The sequence below is a fragment of the Pan troglodytes genome, chromosome 12 (assembly GCF_028858775.2).
Source record: "Pan troglodytes isolate AG18354 chromosome 12, NHGRI_mPanTro3-v2.0_pri, whole genome shotgun sequence".
NCBI classification, from domain to species: Eukaryota; Metazoa; Chordata; class Mammalia; order Primates; family Hominidae; genus Pan; species Pan troglodytes.
In genome coordinates, this window is record NC_072410.2 from 43,631,387 (window position 1) to 43,649,197 (window position 17,811).

Consider the following 17,811-nt stretch of genomic DNA (forward strand, 5'->3'; position numbering starts at 1 on the left):
AACATGAAAAGCTAAGCATATAGCCATGGTCAGAGCCATCATCTGCCAAACAGCATTGGGCTTTTAAAACACACATTGATGTTAGCCACAGACTAGCACAAATATAAACTGCCTTAAAATCTGAGATTTAAGAATAGAGGTGGAGTTTGGGAGCTCAGATTTTATTCTCTCTCATGTGAAAAGATTCTTTCTTCAGAGAAACAATGGCCTGCCTCAAAGACATGGTAAATCCACAAACTTAAACTCAACTCATAATGGATGTCTTGCTATGGAATTAGAGAAAATGTAAAAGAGGAAGCCAGATAACACTTTTAAAAATACCATTATGTTAATTGAGATGAATATTAGCCAGGGTCCAGATGAACCAAAAAGGTAAGAAAATCAGAGAAGGTTATAATATGTGTTCCCTCCAAAACTTTTGTCGAAATTTAACTGCTATTGCAATACTACTAAGTAATGTTACCTTAAAGAATTAATGGAGCTATGAGGCTTCTGTTCTCATGGGTGGGATTAATGACATTATAAGATGGCTCCTTTCATTTCCTTTTGCCTTTTTGTCATTCAGCCTTTTACCATGAGATAACACAGTAGGAATGCCATTGCCAAGTGCAAGCACCATGATGTTGAACTTAGTATCCAGAGCTGTGAGAAAATAAATTTCTGTCAATTATAAATTTCCCTCTCTCAGGTATTCTGTCCTAGCAGCACACACACACACACAAAAACTAAGATAGAAATTGGTACCAGAAGCGGTATTCTTACCATAACAAATACATAAAAACGTATGTCAGCTTTGGAACTGGGTAATGAGCAGAGGCTGGATGGGTTTGAAAGAAGAGGCTAGAAAAAGTCTATATTGCCATTAACAGAGAGTTAAGGGCTTTCCTGATGAGGGCTCAGAAGAAGGAGAGCTAACAGCCAAGCCTAAATCATCTCTAAGATTACTAAGTAAATGTATACAGAATATTGTTAGCAACACAGACACTAGAAGTAATACTGATAAGGTCTTAGATGGAAATGAGGAGCATGGTATTGCACAATGGAGGAAGGGCCATCCTTTATATAAAGTGGTAAAGAACTTGGCTGAATTATCTTTGTGTCCCAGCAATTTGCGAAAGCAGACTTTAAGAACCGTAAACTAGGATGTTTGCTAAAAGAAATATCTCGGCAGCAAATTGTTGAGGATGCTGCATGGCTTCTTTGACCTAATAATAGTAAAATTCAGGAAGAAAGAAGCAACTTAAAGCTTATGGATGCTGGGCTTAATACCTAGGTGATGGGCTGATCTGTGCAGCGAATCACCATGACATACGTTTACCTATGTAACAAACCTGCATATTCTGTACATGTACCCTGGAACTTAAAATAAATTTGATGAAAAAAAGAAGATATAATTTATGTGAAAAGATAAACAAAGTGTAAATATTTGAAAAAATCTCAGGGTTGCTTTGTTTTTAAGAAAGAAAAAGCAAGGTAACAAGAGAAAACCAAAAATATAGCCAAGTAACTATTTGATATAGAGATTAGTATGAATGGAAGAAGCTAGCTGCTTCTTCATCAAGACAATTCATCAAGACAACGGAAGAATGATCCCAATGTCATCTTGGAGATTACTGGTGCTGCTTCTCCCATCACAGGTCTAGAATGCCAATATCTAGGGGATAGAATTATACTAAAAGCTGGACCTTGGAAGCCCTAGAGACCTTGATGCTCAATGCCCAGGGCTACTTCAAGTCTCTGATGCCTACATTCCGGAGTAGCAATCCTTACCATTTCAGAAGTGGCTTAAAGGATCTCACGTGTGGAATAGGAACAGCTCCGGTCTACAGCTCCCAGCGTGAGCGACGCAGAAGACGGTGATTTCTGCATTTCCATCTGAGGTACCAGGTTCATCTCACTAGGGAGTGCCAGACACTGGGCGCAGGTCAGTGGGTGCGCGCACCGTGTGCGAGCCGAAGCAGGGCGAGGCATTGCCTCACTTGGGAAGCGCAAGGGGTCAGGGAGTTCCCTTTCCGAGTCAAAGAAAGGGGTGACGGACGCACCTGGAAAATCGGGTGACTCCCACCCGAATACTGCGCTTTTCCGAACGGCTTAAAAAATAGCGCAGCACGAGATTATATCCCGCACCTGGCTCGGAGAGTCCTACACCCACGGAGTCTCGCTGATTGCTAGCACAGCAGTCTGAGATCAAACTGCAAGGCGGCAGCGAGGCTGGGGGAGGGGCGCCCGCCATTGCCCAGGCTTGCTTAGGTAAACAAAGCAGCCGGGAAGCTCGAACTGGGTGGAGCCCACCACAGCTCAAGGACGCCTGCCTGCCTCTGTAGGCTCCACCTCTGGGGGCAGGGCACAGACAAACAAAAAGACAGCAGTAACCTCTGCAGACTTAAATGTCCCTGTCTGACAGCTTTGAAGAGAGCAGTGGTTCTCCCAGCACATAGCTGGAGATCTGAGAATGGGGAGAACGGGCAGACTGCCTCCTCAAGTGGGTCCCTGACCCCTGACCCCTGAGCAGCCTAACTGGGAGGCACCCCCCAGCAGGGGCACACTGACACCTCACAGGGCAGGGTATTCCAACAGACCTGCAGCTGAGGGTCCTGTCTGTTAGAAGGAAAACTAACAAACAAAAAGGACATCCACACCAAAAACCCATCTGTACATCACCATCATCAAAGACCAAAAGTAGATAAAACCACAAAGATGGGGAAAAAACAGAACAGAAAAACTGGAAACTCTAAAAAGCAGAGCACCTCTCCTCCTCCAAAGGAACGCAGTTCCTCACCAGCAAAGGAACAAAGCTGGATGGCGAATGACTTTGACGAGCTGAGAGAAGAAGGCTTCAGACGATCAAATTACTCTGAGCTATGGGAGGACATTCAAACCAAAGGCAAAGAAGTTGAAAACTTTGAAAAAAATTTAGGGGAATGTATAACTAGAATAACCAACACAGAGAAGTGCTTAAAGGAGCTGATGGAGCTGAAAACCAAGGCTCGAGAACTACGTGAAGAATGCAGAAGCCTCAGGAGCCGATGCGATCAACTGGAAGAAAGGGTATCAGCAATGGAAGATGAAATGAATGAAATGAAGCGAGAAGGGAAGTTTAGAGAAAAAAGAAAAAAAGAAATGAGCGAAGCTTCCAAGAAATATGGGACTATGTGAAAAGACCAAATCTGCATCTGATTGGTGTACCTGAAACTGATGGGGAGAATGGAACCAAGTTGGAAAACACTCTGCAGAATATTATCCAGGAGAACTTCCCCAATCTAGCAAGGCAGGCCAACGTTCAGATTCAGGAAATACAGAGAACGCCACAAAGATACTCCTCGAGAAGAGCAACTCCAAGACACATAATTGTCAGATTCACCAAAGTTGAAATGAAGGAAAAAATGTTAAGGGCAGCCAGAGAGAAAGGTCAGGTTACCCACAAAGGGAAGCCCATCAGACTAACAGTGAATCTCTCAGCAGAAACCCTACAAGCCAGAAGAGAGTGGCGGCCAATATTCAACATTCTTGAAGAATTTTCAACCCAGAATTTCATATCCAGCCAAATTAAGCTTCATAAGCGAAGGAGAAATAAAATACTTTACAGACAAGCAAATGCTGAGAGATTTTGTCACCACCAGGCCTGCCCTAAAAGAGCTCCTGAAGGAAGTGCTAAACATGGAAAGGAACAACCGGTACCAGCTGCTGCAAAATCATGCCAAAATGTAAAGACCATCAAGACTAGGAAGAAACTGCATCAACTAACGAGCAAAATAACCAGCTAACATCATAATGACAGGATCAAATTCACACATAACAATATTAACTTTAAATGTAAATGGACTAAATGCTCCAATTAAAAGACACAGACTGGCAAATTGTATAAAGAGTCAAGACCCATCAGTGTGCTGTATTCAGGAAACCCATCTCACATGCAGAGACACACATAGGCTCAAAATAAAAGGATGGAGGAAGATCTACCAAGCAAATGGAAAACAAAAAAAGGCAGGGGTTGCAATCCTAGTCTCTGATAAAACAGACTTTAAACCAACAAAGATCAAAAGAGACAAAGAAGGCCATTACATAATGGTAAAGGGATCAATTCAACAAGAAGAGGTAACTATCCTAAATACATATGCACCCAATACAGGAGCACCCAGATTCATAAAGCAAGCCCTGAGTGACCTACAAAGAGACTTAGACTCCCACACATTAATAATGGGAGACTTTAACACCCCACTGTCAACATTAGACAGATCAACAAGACAGAAAGTCAACAAGGATACCCAGGAATTGAACTCAGCTCTGCACCGAGTGGACCTAATAGACATCTACAGAACTCTCCACCCCAAATCAACAGAATATACATTTTTTTCAGCACCACATCACACCTATTCCAAAATTGACCACATACTGGGAAGTAAAGCTCTCCTCAGCAAATGTAAAAGAACAGAAATTATAACAAACTATCTCTCAGACCACAGTGCAATCAAACTAGAACTCAGGATTAAGAATCTCACTCAAAACCGCTCAACTACATGGAAACTGAACAACCTGCTCCTGAATGACTACTGGCTACATAACAAAATGAAGGCAGAAATAAAGATGTTCTTTGAAACCAACAAGAACAAAGACACAACATACCAGAATCTCTGGGATGCATTCAAAGCAGTGTGTAGAGGGAAATTTATAGCACTAAATGCCCACAAGAGAAAGCAGGAAAGATCCAAAATTGACACCCTAACATCACAATTAAAAGAACTAGAAAAGCAAGAGCAAACACATTCAAAAGCTAGCAGAAGGCAAGAAATAACTAAAATCAGAGCAGAACTGAAGGAAATAGAGACACAAAAAACCCTTCAAAAAATTAATGAATCCAGGAGCTGGTTTTTTGAAAGGATCAACAAAATTGATAGACTGCTAGCAAGACTAATAAAGAAAAAAAGAGAGAAGAATCAAATAGACACAATAAAAAGTGATAAAGGGGATATCACCACCGATCCCACAGAAATACAAACTACCATCAGAGAATACTACAAACACCTCTATGCAAATAAACTAGAAAATCTAGAAGAAATGGATGAATTCCTCGACACATACACTCTCCTAAGACTAAACCAGGGAGAAGTTGAATCTCTGAATAGACCAATAACAGGATCTGAAATTGTGGCAATAATCAATAGCTTACCAATGAAAAAGAGTCCAGGACCAGATGGATTCACAGCCGAATTCTATCAGAGGTACAAAGATGAACTGGTACCATTCCTTCTGAAACTATTCCAATCAATAGAAAAAGAGGGAATCCTCCCTAACTCTTTTTATGAGGCCGGCATCATTCTGATACCAAAGCCAGGCAGAGACACAACAAAAAAAGAGAATTTTAGACCAATATCCTTGATGAACATTGATGCAAAAATCCTCAGTAAAATACTGGCAAAATGAATCCAGCAGCACATCAAAAAGCTTCTCCACCATCATCAAGTGGGCTTCATCACTGGGATGCAAGGCTGGTTCAATATACGAAAATCAATAAATGTAATCCAGCATATAAACAGAGCCAAAGACAAAAACCACATGATTATCTCAATAGATGCAGAAAAAGCCTTTGACAAAATTCAACAACCCTTCATGCTAAAAACTCCCAATAAATTAGGTATTGATGGGATGTATTTCAAAATAATAAGAGCTATCTGTGACAAACCCACAGCCAATATCATACTGAATGGGCAAAAACTGGAAGCATTCCCTTTGAAAACTGGCACAAGACAGGGATGCCCTCTCTCACCACTCCTATTCAACATGGTGTTGGAAGTTCCGGCCAGGGCAATTAGGCAGGAGAAGGAAATAAAAGGTATTCAATTAGGAAAAGAGGAAGTCAAATTGTCCCTGTTTGCAGATGACATGATTGTATATCTAGAAAACCCCATCGTCTCAGCCCAAAATCTCCTTAAGCTGATAAGCAACTTCAGCAAAGTCTCAGGATACAAAATCAATGTACAAAAATCACAAGCATTCTTATACACCAACAACAGACAAACAGAGAGCCAAATCATGAGTGAACTCCCATTCACAATTGCTTCAAAGAGAATAAAATACCTAGGAATCCAACTTACAAGGGATGTGAAGGACCTCTTCAAGGAGAACTACAAACCACTGCTCAAGGAAATAAAAGAGGATACAAACAAATGGAAGAACATTCCATGCTCATGGGTAGGAAGAATCAATATCATGAAAATGGCCATACTGCCCAAGGTAATTTACAGATTCAATGCCATCCCCATCAAGCTACCAATGCCTTTCTTCACAGAATTGGAAAAAACTACTTTAAAGTTCATATGAATCAAAAAAGAGCCCGCATCGCCAAGTCAATCCTAAGCCAAAAGAACAAAGCTGGAGGCATCACACTACCTGACTTCAAACTATACTGCAAGGCTACAGTAACCAAAACAGCATGGTACTGGTACCAAAACAGAGCTATAGATCAATGGAGCACAACAGAGCCCTCAGAAATGACGCCGCATATCTACAACTATCTGATCTTTGACAAACCTGAGAAAAACAAGCAATGGGGAAAGGATTCCCTTATTTAATAAATGGTGCTGGGAAAAGTGGCTAGCCATATGGAGAAAGCTGAAACTGGATCCCTTCCTTACACCTTATACAAAAATCAATTCAAGATGGATTAAAGACTTAAATGTTAGACCTAAAATCATAAAAACCCTAGAAGAAAACCTAGGCATTACCATTCAGGACATAGGCATGGGCAAGGACTTCATGTCTAAAACACCAAAAGCAATGGCAACAAAAGACAAAATTGACAAATGGGATCTAATTAAACTAAAGAGCTTCTGCACAGCAAAAGAAACTACCATCAGAGTGAACAGGCAACCTACAAAATGGGAGAAAATTTTCGCAACCTACTCATCTGACAAAGGGCTAATATCCAGAATCTACAATGAACTCAAACAAATTTACAAGAAAAAAACAAACAACGCCATCAAAAAGTGGGCAAAGGACATGAACAGACACTTCTCAAAAGAAGACATTTATGCAGCCAAAAAACACATGAAAAAATGCTCACCATCACTGGCCATCAGAGAAATGCAAATCAAAACCGCAATGAGATACCATCTCACACCAGTTAGAATGGCAATCATTAAAAAGTCAGGAAACAACAGGTGCTGGAGAGGATGTGGAGAAATAGGAACACTTTTACACTGTTGGTGGGACTGTAAACTAGTTCAACCATTGTGGAAGTCAGTGTGGCGATTCCTCAGGGATCTAGAACTAGAAATACCATTTGACCCAGCCATCCCATTACTGGGTATATACCCAAAGGAGTATAAATCATGCTGCTATAAAGACGCATGCACACGTATGTTTATTGCGGCATTATTCACAATAGCAAAGACTTGGAACCAAGCCAAATGTCCAACAATGATAGACTGGATTAAGAAAATGTGGCACATATACACCATGGAATACTATGCAGCCATAAAAAATGATGAGTTCATGTCCTTTGTAGGGACATGGATGAAATTGGAAATCATCATTCTCAGTAAACTATCGCAAGAACAAAAAACCAAACAAAAAACCACATATTCTCACTCATAGGTGGGAACTGAACAATGAGATCACATGGACACAGGAAGGGGAACATCACACTCTGGGGCCTGTTGTGGGGTGGGGGGAGTGGGGAGGGATAGCATTGGGAGATATACCTAATGCTAGATGGCGAGTTAGTGGGTGCAGTGCACCAGCATGGCACATGTATACATATGTAACTAACCTGCACAATGTGCACATGTACCCTAAAACTTAAAGTATAATTAAAAAAAAAAGAAAAAGGATCTCACTTGTGGCTTCATCCACCATTCCAGAAGGTGCAGGATGTAAATCTTGGCAGTGCCCACTGGTTGCTAATTTTGTAGCCTTGCCTATTATAGATTTCAAAAGATGCCTCAGAGAGGCTCGGGGCTCAAATAATTGACACTAGGACAGGGTCACCACAGAGTTTGTCCACTAGGGCAATTTCTAGTAGAACTTTGGGGAGTGGGTTTTCTTCAAAACCCTAACTGTAGATCCAGCAGTGTGAGATGCCATCTGTAGAAGGCTGCATAAAAGAGACTCTAACCTCTGATAGCTACTTCCTGGGATGCACCCAGCAAAATCATGGGGGCCCAACCCTCACCCCAATATGTAGAGAAGGTTTGACTTGGAGCCAAAGACGATTATTCTCAAACCTCAAGATTTAATGTTATTTGCTTTGGTGGGAATTGGACTTATTACAGACTTATTATTTATTTTTATTTTCCATTTCTCTCTTTTGGAATGAGGCTGTCCATCCTGTGCCTGTCCCATCACTATATTGTGGAAGTACATAACTTACTTGATTTCACAGCTGGAGAAACATGTGCCTCAGAATGAATCATACTTGACTTTCACACGTATCTGATTTTGATTATATTTAGATGAGAATCTGGACCTTAGACTTTTAAGAGGATACTATAATGAGCTAAGACTTTTGGGGCTTTTGGGATGAAATGATACATTTTGTACCTGAGAAATACGTGATTTTTAGGCAGCTAGAATGCTGCAGTTTGAATGTTTGTCTTCTCCAAAGTTCATGTTGAAATTTAATTGCCATTGGAACAATGTTAAGAGGTGGGACTTTTATGTGGTGACCAGGCCATGAGGATTCTAAAGAACAGTTCCTCCTTTCAGGAACACACACACACACACACACACACACACGGGTTGGTGGTGCTAGTGTGTGTGTAAAAGACAAATTAAATTGCAGGTTAAGAATTGGGTGCTTGATGTCTTACATTTATTCACTTTTTAAGCTCTTCTTGTGGAGCCTCTGTCCTTGACCGTAATCAATGGGTGGTTATGTGTTGAAATCATTCAGAATCCAGATAGCTGGATGAGTTGCATGTGGAAATAAGTAGAGGAAAATCAGTATTTTGGGAACTCAGGGAATGGCCCTGGAGCTAAACTGCATGTCTGAATCTAGTGCCAACACATAGTAGCTGTTTGGCTTTTTAAAATTTTATTTTAGGTTCAGGGGTACATGTGCATGTTTGTTATACAGGCAAATTGTGTGTTGCAGGAGTTTGATGTATGGATTGTTTCATCACCCAGGTAATATGCATAGTATCTGATAGGTAGATTTTCAATCCTTACTTGCCTTCCACCTTCTATCCTCAAGTAGGCCCTGTGTCTGTTGTTCCTTTCTTTGTGTCCATATGTACTTGATGTTTGGCTCACACTTATAAGTGAGATCATGCAATATTTGGTTTTCTATTCCTGTGTTAGCAGCTGTTTTAATCTTGCAGAAGTTACCTAGCCTTTCTCTTGCCTTCAGTTTTTTTATGTGTCCAATATGGTTCGTAGCAGCACCTACATTATTAGGTTTTCATGGGGATTTCATGGTTTCTAATTAGGCAAGCATTTAGAATTGAGCCTGGCATAGACAGCATGTGACAAAAATTAATGTTTAAAAATCAGAGGTTTCTTGTGAAGCAGAATAGGCTAACTTATAAGTAGGTTTCCTTACACCTGCAGAACACAGCAGACCATGGAATGTCCTTGCTGCATTTGTTATTTGTTCAGCTCCTTTCTTTTCCAGTCTAAAGTTTGCAGACAGGCTATTATTTACATGCCTGCCAAGGATTTAAACAAGTGGGAGATTATCTCTCTCTTATATGTCTAAAATCTCAATTCCAAAGGTGGAAAGCAGAGAATACCTCTTGGAAAATGGCAAACAGCACCTAGAATCAGCCATAGCCTTGGAATTTTCTTGGCGTTATTGGAGGCTTATCAGAAAGTTTCCCCACTTAAGGACATATTAACACTAGATTTCCAGGAGACTGCTTTCCATATACAAGAAGACTGCTAGAGGGAATATGATGGGAAAGACCTGAAATGAGCTTCTTGGAATCTTGTAAAACTATGTCACAGGAAGGGCCTTGTTTTCTGGAGGACAATGAGATAAACCTTGAACAGATAGGAAATACAGTTTATATGCAAAAGGCATCACTTTGGAACAAAGTAGCTGCCAGGTAAAGGTATCAGTTTTATTAGCTTGCATGCGGAATTTGGCCAGTCACATGTGCAAGCAATAAAGTTAATAACATCTCAATGTGTTTCCAGATACTGGTAGCAATAAAGATTTTTATGGGAATACTGTGTCAATTGTTGATACAGTATTGAACTGAATCTCTCTCTGTTTTATATCATGCCAGTTACAGTGTATTTCATTATGTATTTTAAAGTATTAGATCTTTTATATCTGGAATGTTTTTGCTTGCTTTAAGTCTTCTTGAAGTAAATAAGAACTCTCATATTTAAAAAAATTATGCCACAAAGAATTTTTTGTTTTAATTTTAAACTATTAATTACTTGTTCATTTTTTTTGCAAGATACACTTATTATGGTACCAAGTATACTGGACTCCTACCTACTGTATCTTTTATGAAGTCTGAAGAATATGATTGACTTTCTTATTTATAAGAAAAAAGATATCTTAACCTGGCTATAAGCTTGTAAGATAGCATAAATATTTTTACTAAATGCAGAAATAAGTTGGATTAACATAACAAACACCTATGAACCTGCCAAGTAGAATAAATAATGTCAACGTTTGTCATCTTTGTTTAATATTATTAGTTTTATTTAAAAAGTTATAAATTCTCCAGGCAAATACTGTGATAGATTTTTCTGTTTACTCTGTGTATATGCAACAATGTAGCAAAAATTATCTCATCAAAATCTGACAACTTGATCTTGGACTTCCCCGTCTCAAAAAATTAGAAAAATAAATTTGTGCTCATTAAAAATTACACAATCTCAGTTATTTCATTCTGTTATAGCACACAAAATGATCTAAAACTAGAAGAATGCCTACCTGGTATCTATCACCTCTTCCTCACTAATGACATAAGCAAGAATTTACATGATGTGTCAATGTATCACAATAAAGAACATTTTATTATTATTATTATTAATATTACATACATTTTTTTTTGAGACGGAGTCTCACTCTGTCGCCCAGGCTGGAGTGTAGGGGTGCTATCTCAGCTCACTGCAAGCTCCGCCTCCTGGGTTCAGGCCATTCTCCTGCCTCAGCCTCCCGAGTAGATGGGACTACAGGTGCCCACCACCACAACCGGCTAATTTTTTGTATTTTTAGTAGAGACGGGGTCTCACCATGTTAACCAGGATGGTCTCGATCTCCTGACCTCGTGATCTGCCCGCCTCTGCCTCCCAAAGTGCTGGGATTACAGGCGTGAGCCACCGCGCCTGGCCAACATTCTCCTTTTTAAATACAGAAGGCACAAAACTAGCAGAAATATAAACTGCTGTAACATATGAGGCTGAGGAATAGAAGTGGAATTTGGAAACCCAAACTGGATTTTCTCTCAAGTGAAAGGATCCTTTCCTCAGAGGATCAACGACCTGTCTCCAAGGCAAGGTAAATTCACAAATCTAAATTAAACCGATAACGTATTTCTGGCTATGAAATGACAAAAAGTGTAAGACAGATAACCATATAACCTTTAAACAAATGTCATTATGCCAATTGAGGAGATGAATATTAACCAGGTTTCAGAAGAATGAAGATAGTAAGAGAATCAAGGAAAAATTATCAAGTTTATCTTCTCTAAACTCATGTCGACATTTAATTGAACATTGTAATCATTTTTACATGGACCTTTAAGAAGTGATTGAGCCATGAAGGCTCTGTTCTCATAGGTGAAGTTAATACCATTATAAAATGGCTAGTTTCATTCCCTTTTGCTTCTTTGCCCTTCAGCCTTTTGCCATGTCATGAAACAGCAGGAAGGCCCTTGAAAGATTCCAGCTTCTTGATAATGAACTTTTAAGTCTCTGGAACTGTCAGAAAATAAATTTCTGTTTATTATAAATTATCCAGTCTCAAGTGTTTTCTTCTAGTTGTAGAAAATGGACTAAGATAGAAATTTGTACCAGAAGTGGGGTTGTTACTATAAAAAACACCTAAAAATGTGTGTCAGATTTGGAACTGAGTAATGGGCAGAGGGCAGAAGAGTTTAGAGGATCAGGCTAGAAAAAAGCCTAGATCGCTATTAACAGAGTGTTAAGGGCTATGCTGGTGAGGGCTCAAGAAGAGGAGAGCTATAGGCTAAACCTAAATCAGCAGTGAGATTACTTAAGTGGTTTTCAAGAGAATAATAGCAATATGAATGGTAGAGGTAATTCTGATGAGATCCCAGATGGAAATGTAGAACATGGTATTGCACAATGACCCGAGGGTTATCCTTTTTACCAAGAGGCAACAAACATGGCTGAATTGTCTTTGTGTCCCAACATTTTACGAAAGGCAGAATTTAAGAACCACAAGTTAGGATATCTGGTGGAAGAAATATCTAAGTAGCAAATTGTTAAGGATGCTGCATGACTTTTTTAAACTGTCAATAGTAAAACTTGAGAAAAGGGGAAAAAATTAAATATGAAATGTACATTGAAAAGGAAGTAGAAAGTAAAGATTTGGAAAATTCTTAGTCTGGCTGTGTTTTAAATAAAGAAAAGGCACATTCAAAAAAGAAAAACCTAGGGTGTGGCCAAATTTTGATAAGGAGATTAGCTCCCATCACAAACCCAGACAGAATGCCAATGCCTGGAGAACAGAATTAGATCAAAAGAGGAGTCTTGGGAGCCCTTGGGACCTTGTTACTCACTACTCAGGGCTTCCTCAAATCTCTGATTCCTGCATTCCTAAGCAGCTCTTTTAAGCCATCTCAGAAATGGCTTAACGAAGCCCAGATGTGGTGCTGGCCATCACTCCAGAAGGCACAGGGCACAAGTTTTGATGGTGTCCATAGCGTGTTAATTCTCCAGGATTGCTGATCGTAGGAGCTAGATTTCAAAAAATGTGTCAGGGAGCCTCAGGGCTCAAAGAGAGAACTGACACAGGTGCAAGGCCACCACAGAGATTACCCACTAGGACAATTCCTAATGAAACATTAGTGGGGTGGGGGGGGGGTTGCTAGGCAAATAGCTAAACATAAGCAGGAGGGAAGAACTCATGACAAAAGGGAGGTTTGAAAAATTTTACACCCCAGAGAATACCTAAAACAGGCATGCTAAATATAAGCCAAAAAGAGGAAATAAACTCTCTGTTCTCTATTTTCCTTCAATACATTCTCTTTTTTGGTTAAATCAATCGCTTGGCAGAATTCTTCCTCCAGTTAAAACTAATCAAAAATTCCTGCACTTCCCAGTAACAGTTGGAAGCCCCAGCTGCAGCGAACTTTGGGGATAATATTTCAGCCTGTGAGAGCTGCTGCATTGGTTGCTCCCAGAAAAGCCATGGAGGCCTAACCCCTGCCCCAGTCTGTGCTGATAGTGGGACTTGAAGTCAAAACAAAAAATTCTCAAATGTCGGGATTTAAAATGTTGTTGTTGTTGTTGTTGTTTTTTGGTGGGGGTTTGGACTTAGTGGGAGCCTGTTAATTCTTTTTATTTTCTGTTGCTCTTTTGTTATGGAATTGTCTATCCTATGCCTGTCCCACCATATATTTTAGAAACATATAATTTGTTTGATTTCACAGCTGGAGGGGAATTTTCCTCAGAATGAATCATAACCTGAGTCTTACATATATCCAATTTTGATGATATTTAGATGAAAATCTAGACCACAGACTTTTAAGATTATGCTAGAATGAATTAAGACCAGGAGCTATTGGGTTAAAATGAAAGTACTTTATATGTGAGAAGTACATAAGTTTTGGGGGTGACAGAGGCAGAATGCTGTAATTTGAATGTTTGTCCCTTCAAAAATTCATGTTGAAATTTAAGTCTCACTGTAACAGTGTTAAGAGATGTCACCTTTAAGTGGCAATTAGGCCATGAGTGTAAGATTCTCTCTGGGGCCTGAAAGCTTAAGGAAATGAATAATTCTTCCCTTCTCAGGCCCAGTCCCAAGGTGCAAGGCTACTTGCGCCAGCAGCGTGTGCCAGCAGGATAGCAGAAGCAGGAAGTGAGCGAGCTGGAAGACATGTACCCCTGAAGATCGAGAAAGAGGCCATCTGGGTCCAACGTAGCAGTTACGTCAGACTAGGACACTTCCTGTTTACAGGAGACTATAAAACCTTTGCCCCTTCCTCACTTGGGGCTGACGCCATTTTAGGCCTCAGCCATCCTGCACCCAGGTGCTCATTAAAACAGCATGTTGCTACACACTGCCTCCTGTTAGCTGTTGGCGCGCTCTCGGGGTTTGAAGTGATATTAAAAACCTTACATCTGGTGCTGAAACCCAGGAGGGGCTCAGGTCTGCATCCTCCATGGACCTACCCCTCCACCCCAGAAAGCAGGCCACAGCAGCTGGACAAAGGAAGCTCCTTGGTCTCCAGTCACTTCTCTGTGCATGCACATCAGTCGCTGATCTTGCCTACTGCTGAGTTTCCTTGGGAGCCCCGTTAAAAGGGAAAAATCTGCACAGCCTGTTTTTGTTTGTCTGGTCCAAAAATCCAACATTGGTCCAAGAAGGCTCCAGCATGTGTCAGGCACTCGCTGATCATCTGGTCTTAAGTGGATGCCTCTTAGCCATTTGATCCTGTTTCGGGAACAAAAAAGGCAGCGGTGACAATTGCTCCTTTTATCATCTCCCTCTGGCTGTCCAGGACGGTCTCCTTTTTCCCTGTTCTCCCCAGCCTACCCTCCTTTATGGAAAACTCCCCGTCCTCCATTCCAAAAAACAGCCCTCTAGGCTGCCTCATAAAAACCTGCAAACCTTAGGCCTCAAGCAAGATATCCGCCGTAAGCGCCTTGTCTTTCTTTTTGCAATACAGCCTGGCCACAGTACAAATTAAATAACGGATCCAAATGGCCCGCAAATAGAACATTTGACTTTACAGTTTTAACTGACTTGAGCAATTATTGCCGACGACTGGAAAAATGGGGAGAAATTCCTTATGTCCAGGCCTTTGTGCACTCAGATCACTACCCGACCTCTGCAATCCTTGCTTACCTGTTCAAATCCTTCCCCTCCATTCTTGCCTCCCTGATCGCCTTTCTCCCCCGACCCTCTCTCTTTTTCCTCATTCTATCCAGCTGACTGCTGTTCACCCCTCCCAGCCACTACCTCTTCCTCTCAACTGTCTTCTTTAACCCTCCAAACCTCCTTGTTGTCTTCTCAGCCGCCATCTTCCCAGCTGGCATCACCTCCAAAAGTACCAACTTCTTTTCCTACAACATCCTCTCCTCAAGACAACTCTAGCATTGTCTGTACTAATTCTCCTTCTTCACCCCGCTCTCCTGAAGCCTGTAAAACCATCCCACCACATTATGCCCCTATCTATCGTCCACTGCCTGTCAACTCAAACCCCCTTCCCCTTCAAACCCTGAGCAGGAACCACTTCTGGCTTCTTTCTTCTCTCCCACCCATATTCGTTCAGGCACCATCTTTGGCCCATGCCCTACTCTTACTTCGGCGCCGGCGCTAGAATGCCCCCTTCGGGAAGTGGCAGGAACTGAAGGTATTGTTAGAGTTCATGTTCCCTTTTCCCTCACTAATGTCTCTCAAATTAACAAAAGACTCGGTTCATTTCCAGAAGACACTACCTTTTATATTAGAGAGTTTCAGTACCTTACCCAGTCTTATAAACTAACCTGGCATGACCTCTACGTTATCCTCTCTTCCACCCTCACCCCAGAAGACCAAGACCGGACCGTATCTGGACCCTAGCTCAGGCACACGCTAATACAATTCATCACCAAGCTCCTGCCCTGTCTACTGGCACAGAGGCAGTCCCCAGCCAGGACCCCCACTGGGATTATTAAGATGGGGCCTCTGGATGGCGCCATCAAGACCACATAATTATGTGTCTCCTTGCAGGACTCAAAAGGGGTGCCCATAAAGTGGTAAACTATGAAAAACTTTCAGAAATCACCCAAGGTCCTGACAAAAACCCAGCCCTTTTTCTCTCTTGTTTAACTGAAGCCATGAGAAAATATACCAACCTAAACCCAGCCATCCCAGAAGAAACCACTATTTTAAACCTTCAGATCATTTCCCAATCCACCCGTGATATTAGACGCAAGCTTCAGACGCTTGACGATGGCCCTCAAACCCCACGACAAGACCTTATTAATTTAGCCTTCAAAGTCTTTAACAGTTGTGACGAGGAAAGTAAAAGGCAAAAACAGGCAGATTCTCAAATGCTTGCCTCCGCCATCAGGGGCCCTGCAGGCCCCCAGGGCCGCAGCTCCACACGGAAGCCTCCAAGCAATCCACCTCCACCTGGCACATGTTTCAAGTGCAGCAATAAAGGCCACTGGTCCAGAAAATGCCCAAATCCAGGTAGGCCCACCAGACCATACCTCCTCTGCAGAGGACTCCACTGGAAGTTGGACTGTGAGTGGCCCCTGCAAGGACCACCCCCATCCCTTCCTGAGCCGGCCAAAACCTCCTACTCAGATCTCATTGGTCTTGCCGCTGAAGACTGACGGTGCCCTGGAACGGATGCCCCAGCAACTACCATTGCTTCATCGGAGCCAAGGGTAACCCTGATGGTGGCAGGTAGGCCACTATGTTTTTTTAAATTAATATCGGGGCAACCTACTCTGCTTTACCTAATTTTTCAGGACCAACCCAGTCCTCCCAAGTCTGTGTTGTGGGAATTGATGGACAAATCTCCAAACCCTGAGCCACCCGCCACTTTTCTACTCCCTGCACACTTTTTCCTTCACTCACTCTTTGTTAGTCTTGCCTTCATGCCCAACTCCGCTCCCAGGCAGACATATCCTTCCTTTTTCTTTCTTTCTTTTTTTTTTTTTTTAAGACGGAGTCTCACTCTGTCACCCAGGCTGGAGTGCAGTGGTGCGATCTCTGCTCACTGCAAGCTCTGCCTCCCAGGTTCATGCCATTCTCCTGCCTCAGCCTCCCGAGTAGCTGGGACTACAGGCGCCCACCACCACGCCCGGCTAATTTTTTGTAATTTTAGTAGAGACAGGGTTTCACCATGTTAGCCAGGATGGTCTCGATCTCCTGACCTCGTGATCCTCCCGCCTCGGCCTCCCAAAGTGCTGGGATTACTGGTGTGAGCCACCGTGCCCAGCCGAGGCATCCTTTCAAAACTCCACACTACTCTCCACTTCCACGTTCCCCATAGTACCCAACACATCCACCCAGACCCCTCCAGTACTTCTAGTTTTCTTCTACTCCTTCAACCTCCCACCCTAAAACACACAACCTTTCCTTATCCCCCATCTGTAGTTAATCCTGCTGTTTAGGATGCTTGCTCACCCTCAGTTGCAGAACACCACACCCCTGTCCACATTACTCTTAAAGAGCCCACCCAGTTCCTATCACAGAAGGAGTATCCCATCCCCCAAGCAGCTCTCATAAGCCTAAAGCCTATCATTTCTTGCCTTCTTGCCAGTCACCTACTCCGCCCAACAAACTCCCCTTTTAACACACCAATTCTACCTGTCAAAAAGCTAGCTGGAACTTATCGCTTAGTCCAGGACCTCAGGCTCATTAACCAAGCTGTACTTCCAGTATGTTCAGTAGTTCCTAATCCATACACTTTCCACAATTCCCTCCAATACCACCCATTTTTCTGTTCTAAACCTAAAGGATGCTTTTTTTCACAATTCCTTTGCACGCTAATTCCCAAAACCTCTTTGCCTTTATGTGGGAAAACCCCGACACCCACATTTCACCTCTGCTCACCTGGTGCGTACTACCTCGAGGTTTCAGAGACAGCCCCCACCTTCTTAGACAGGCCCTTGCTTGCGACCTTTGTACCTTATCCCTAAAACTGTCCACTCTGCTTCGATGCGTTG

At 41.9% G+C, this 17,811-nt stretch overlaps 1 protein-coding gene across 1 annotated transcript; it reads left to right on the forward strand.

Moving 5' to 3' along the window:
- The first annotated feature begins 1,707 nt into the window (after positions 1 to 1,707).
- On the forward strand, positions 1,708 to 16,528 carry LOC129141188 (transcription factor NF-E4-like). The gene is made up of 3 exons (XM_063788891.1): positions 1,708 to 1,856; positions 14,246 to 14,418; positions 16,203 to 16,528. The coding sequence occupies exons 1-3, from the start codon at positions 1,708 to 1,710 to the stop codon at positions 16,526 to 16,528; spliced, it is 648 nt and encodes a 215-aa protein (XP_063644961.1).
- The last annotated feature ends 1,283 nt before the right edge of the window (positions 16,529 to 17,811 follow it).

What these genes read in the sequence shown, in the direction of transcription:
- LOC129141188 (XM_063788891.1), top strand. Translation starts at nt 1,708, where the DNA reads ATGCTCAATGCCCAGGGCTACTTCAAGTCTCTGATGCCTACATTCCGG. An exon ending in CGTGAGCGACGCAGAAGACG is followed by an intron (nt 1,857 to 14,245) that starts GTGATTTCTGCA and finishes CGGGGTTTGAAG; the next exon opens with TGATATTAAAAACCTTACAT. An exon ending in AGTCGCTGATCTTGCCTACT is followed by an intron (nt 14,419 to 16,202) that starts GCTGAGTTTCCT and finishes CTCCGCCATCAG; the next exon opens with GGGCCCTGCAGGCCCCCAGG.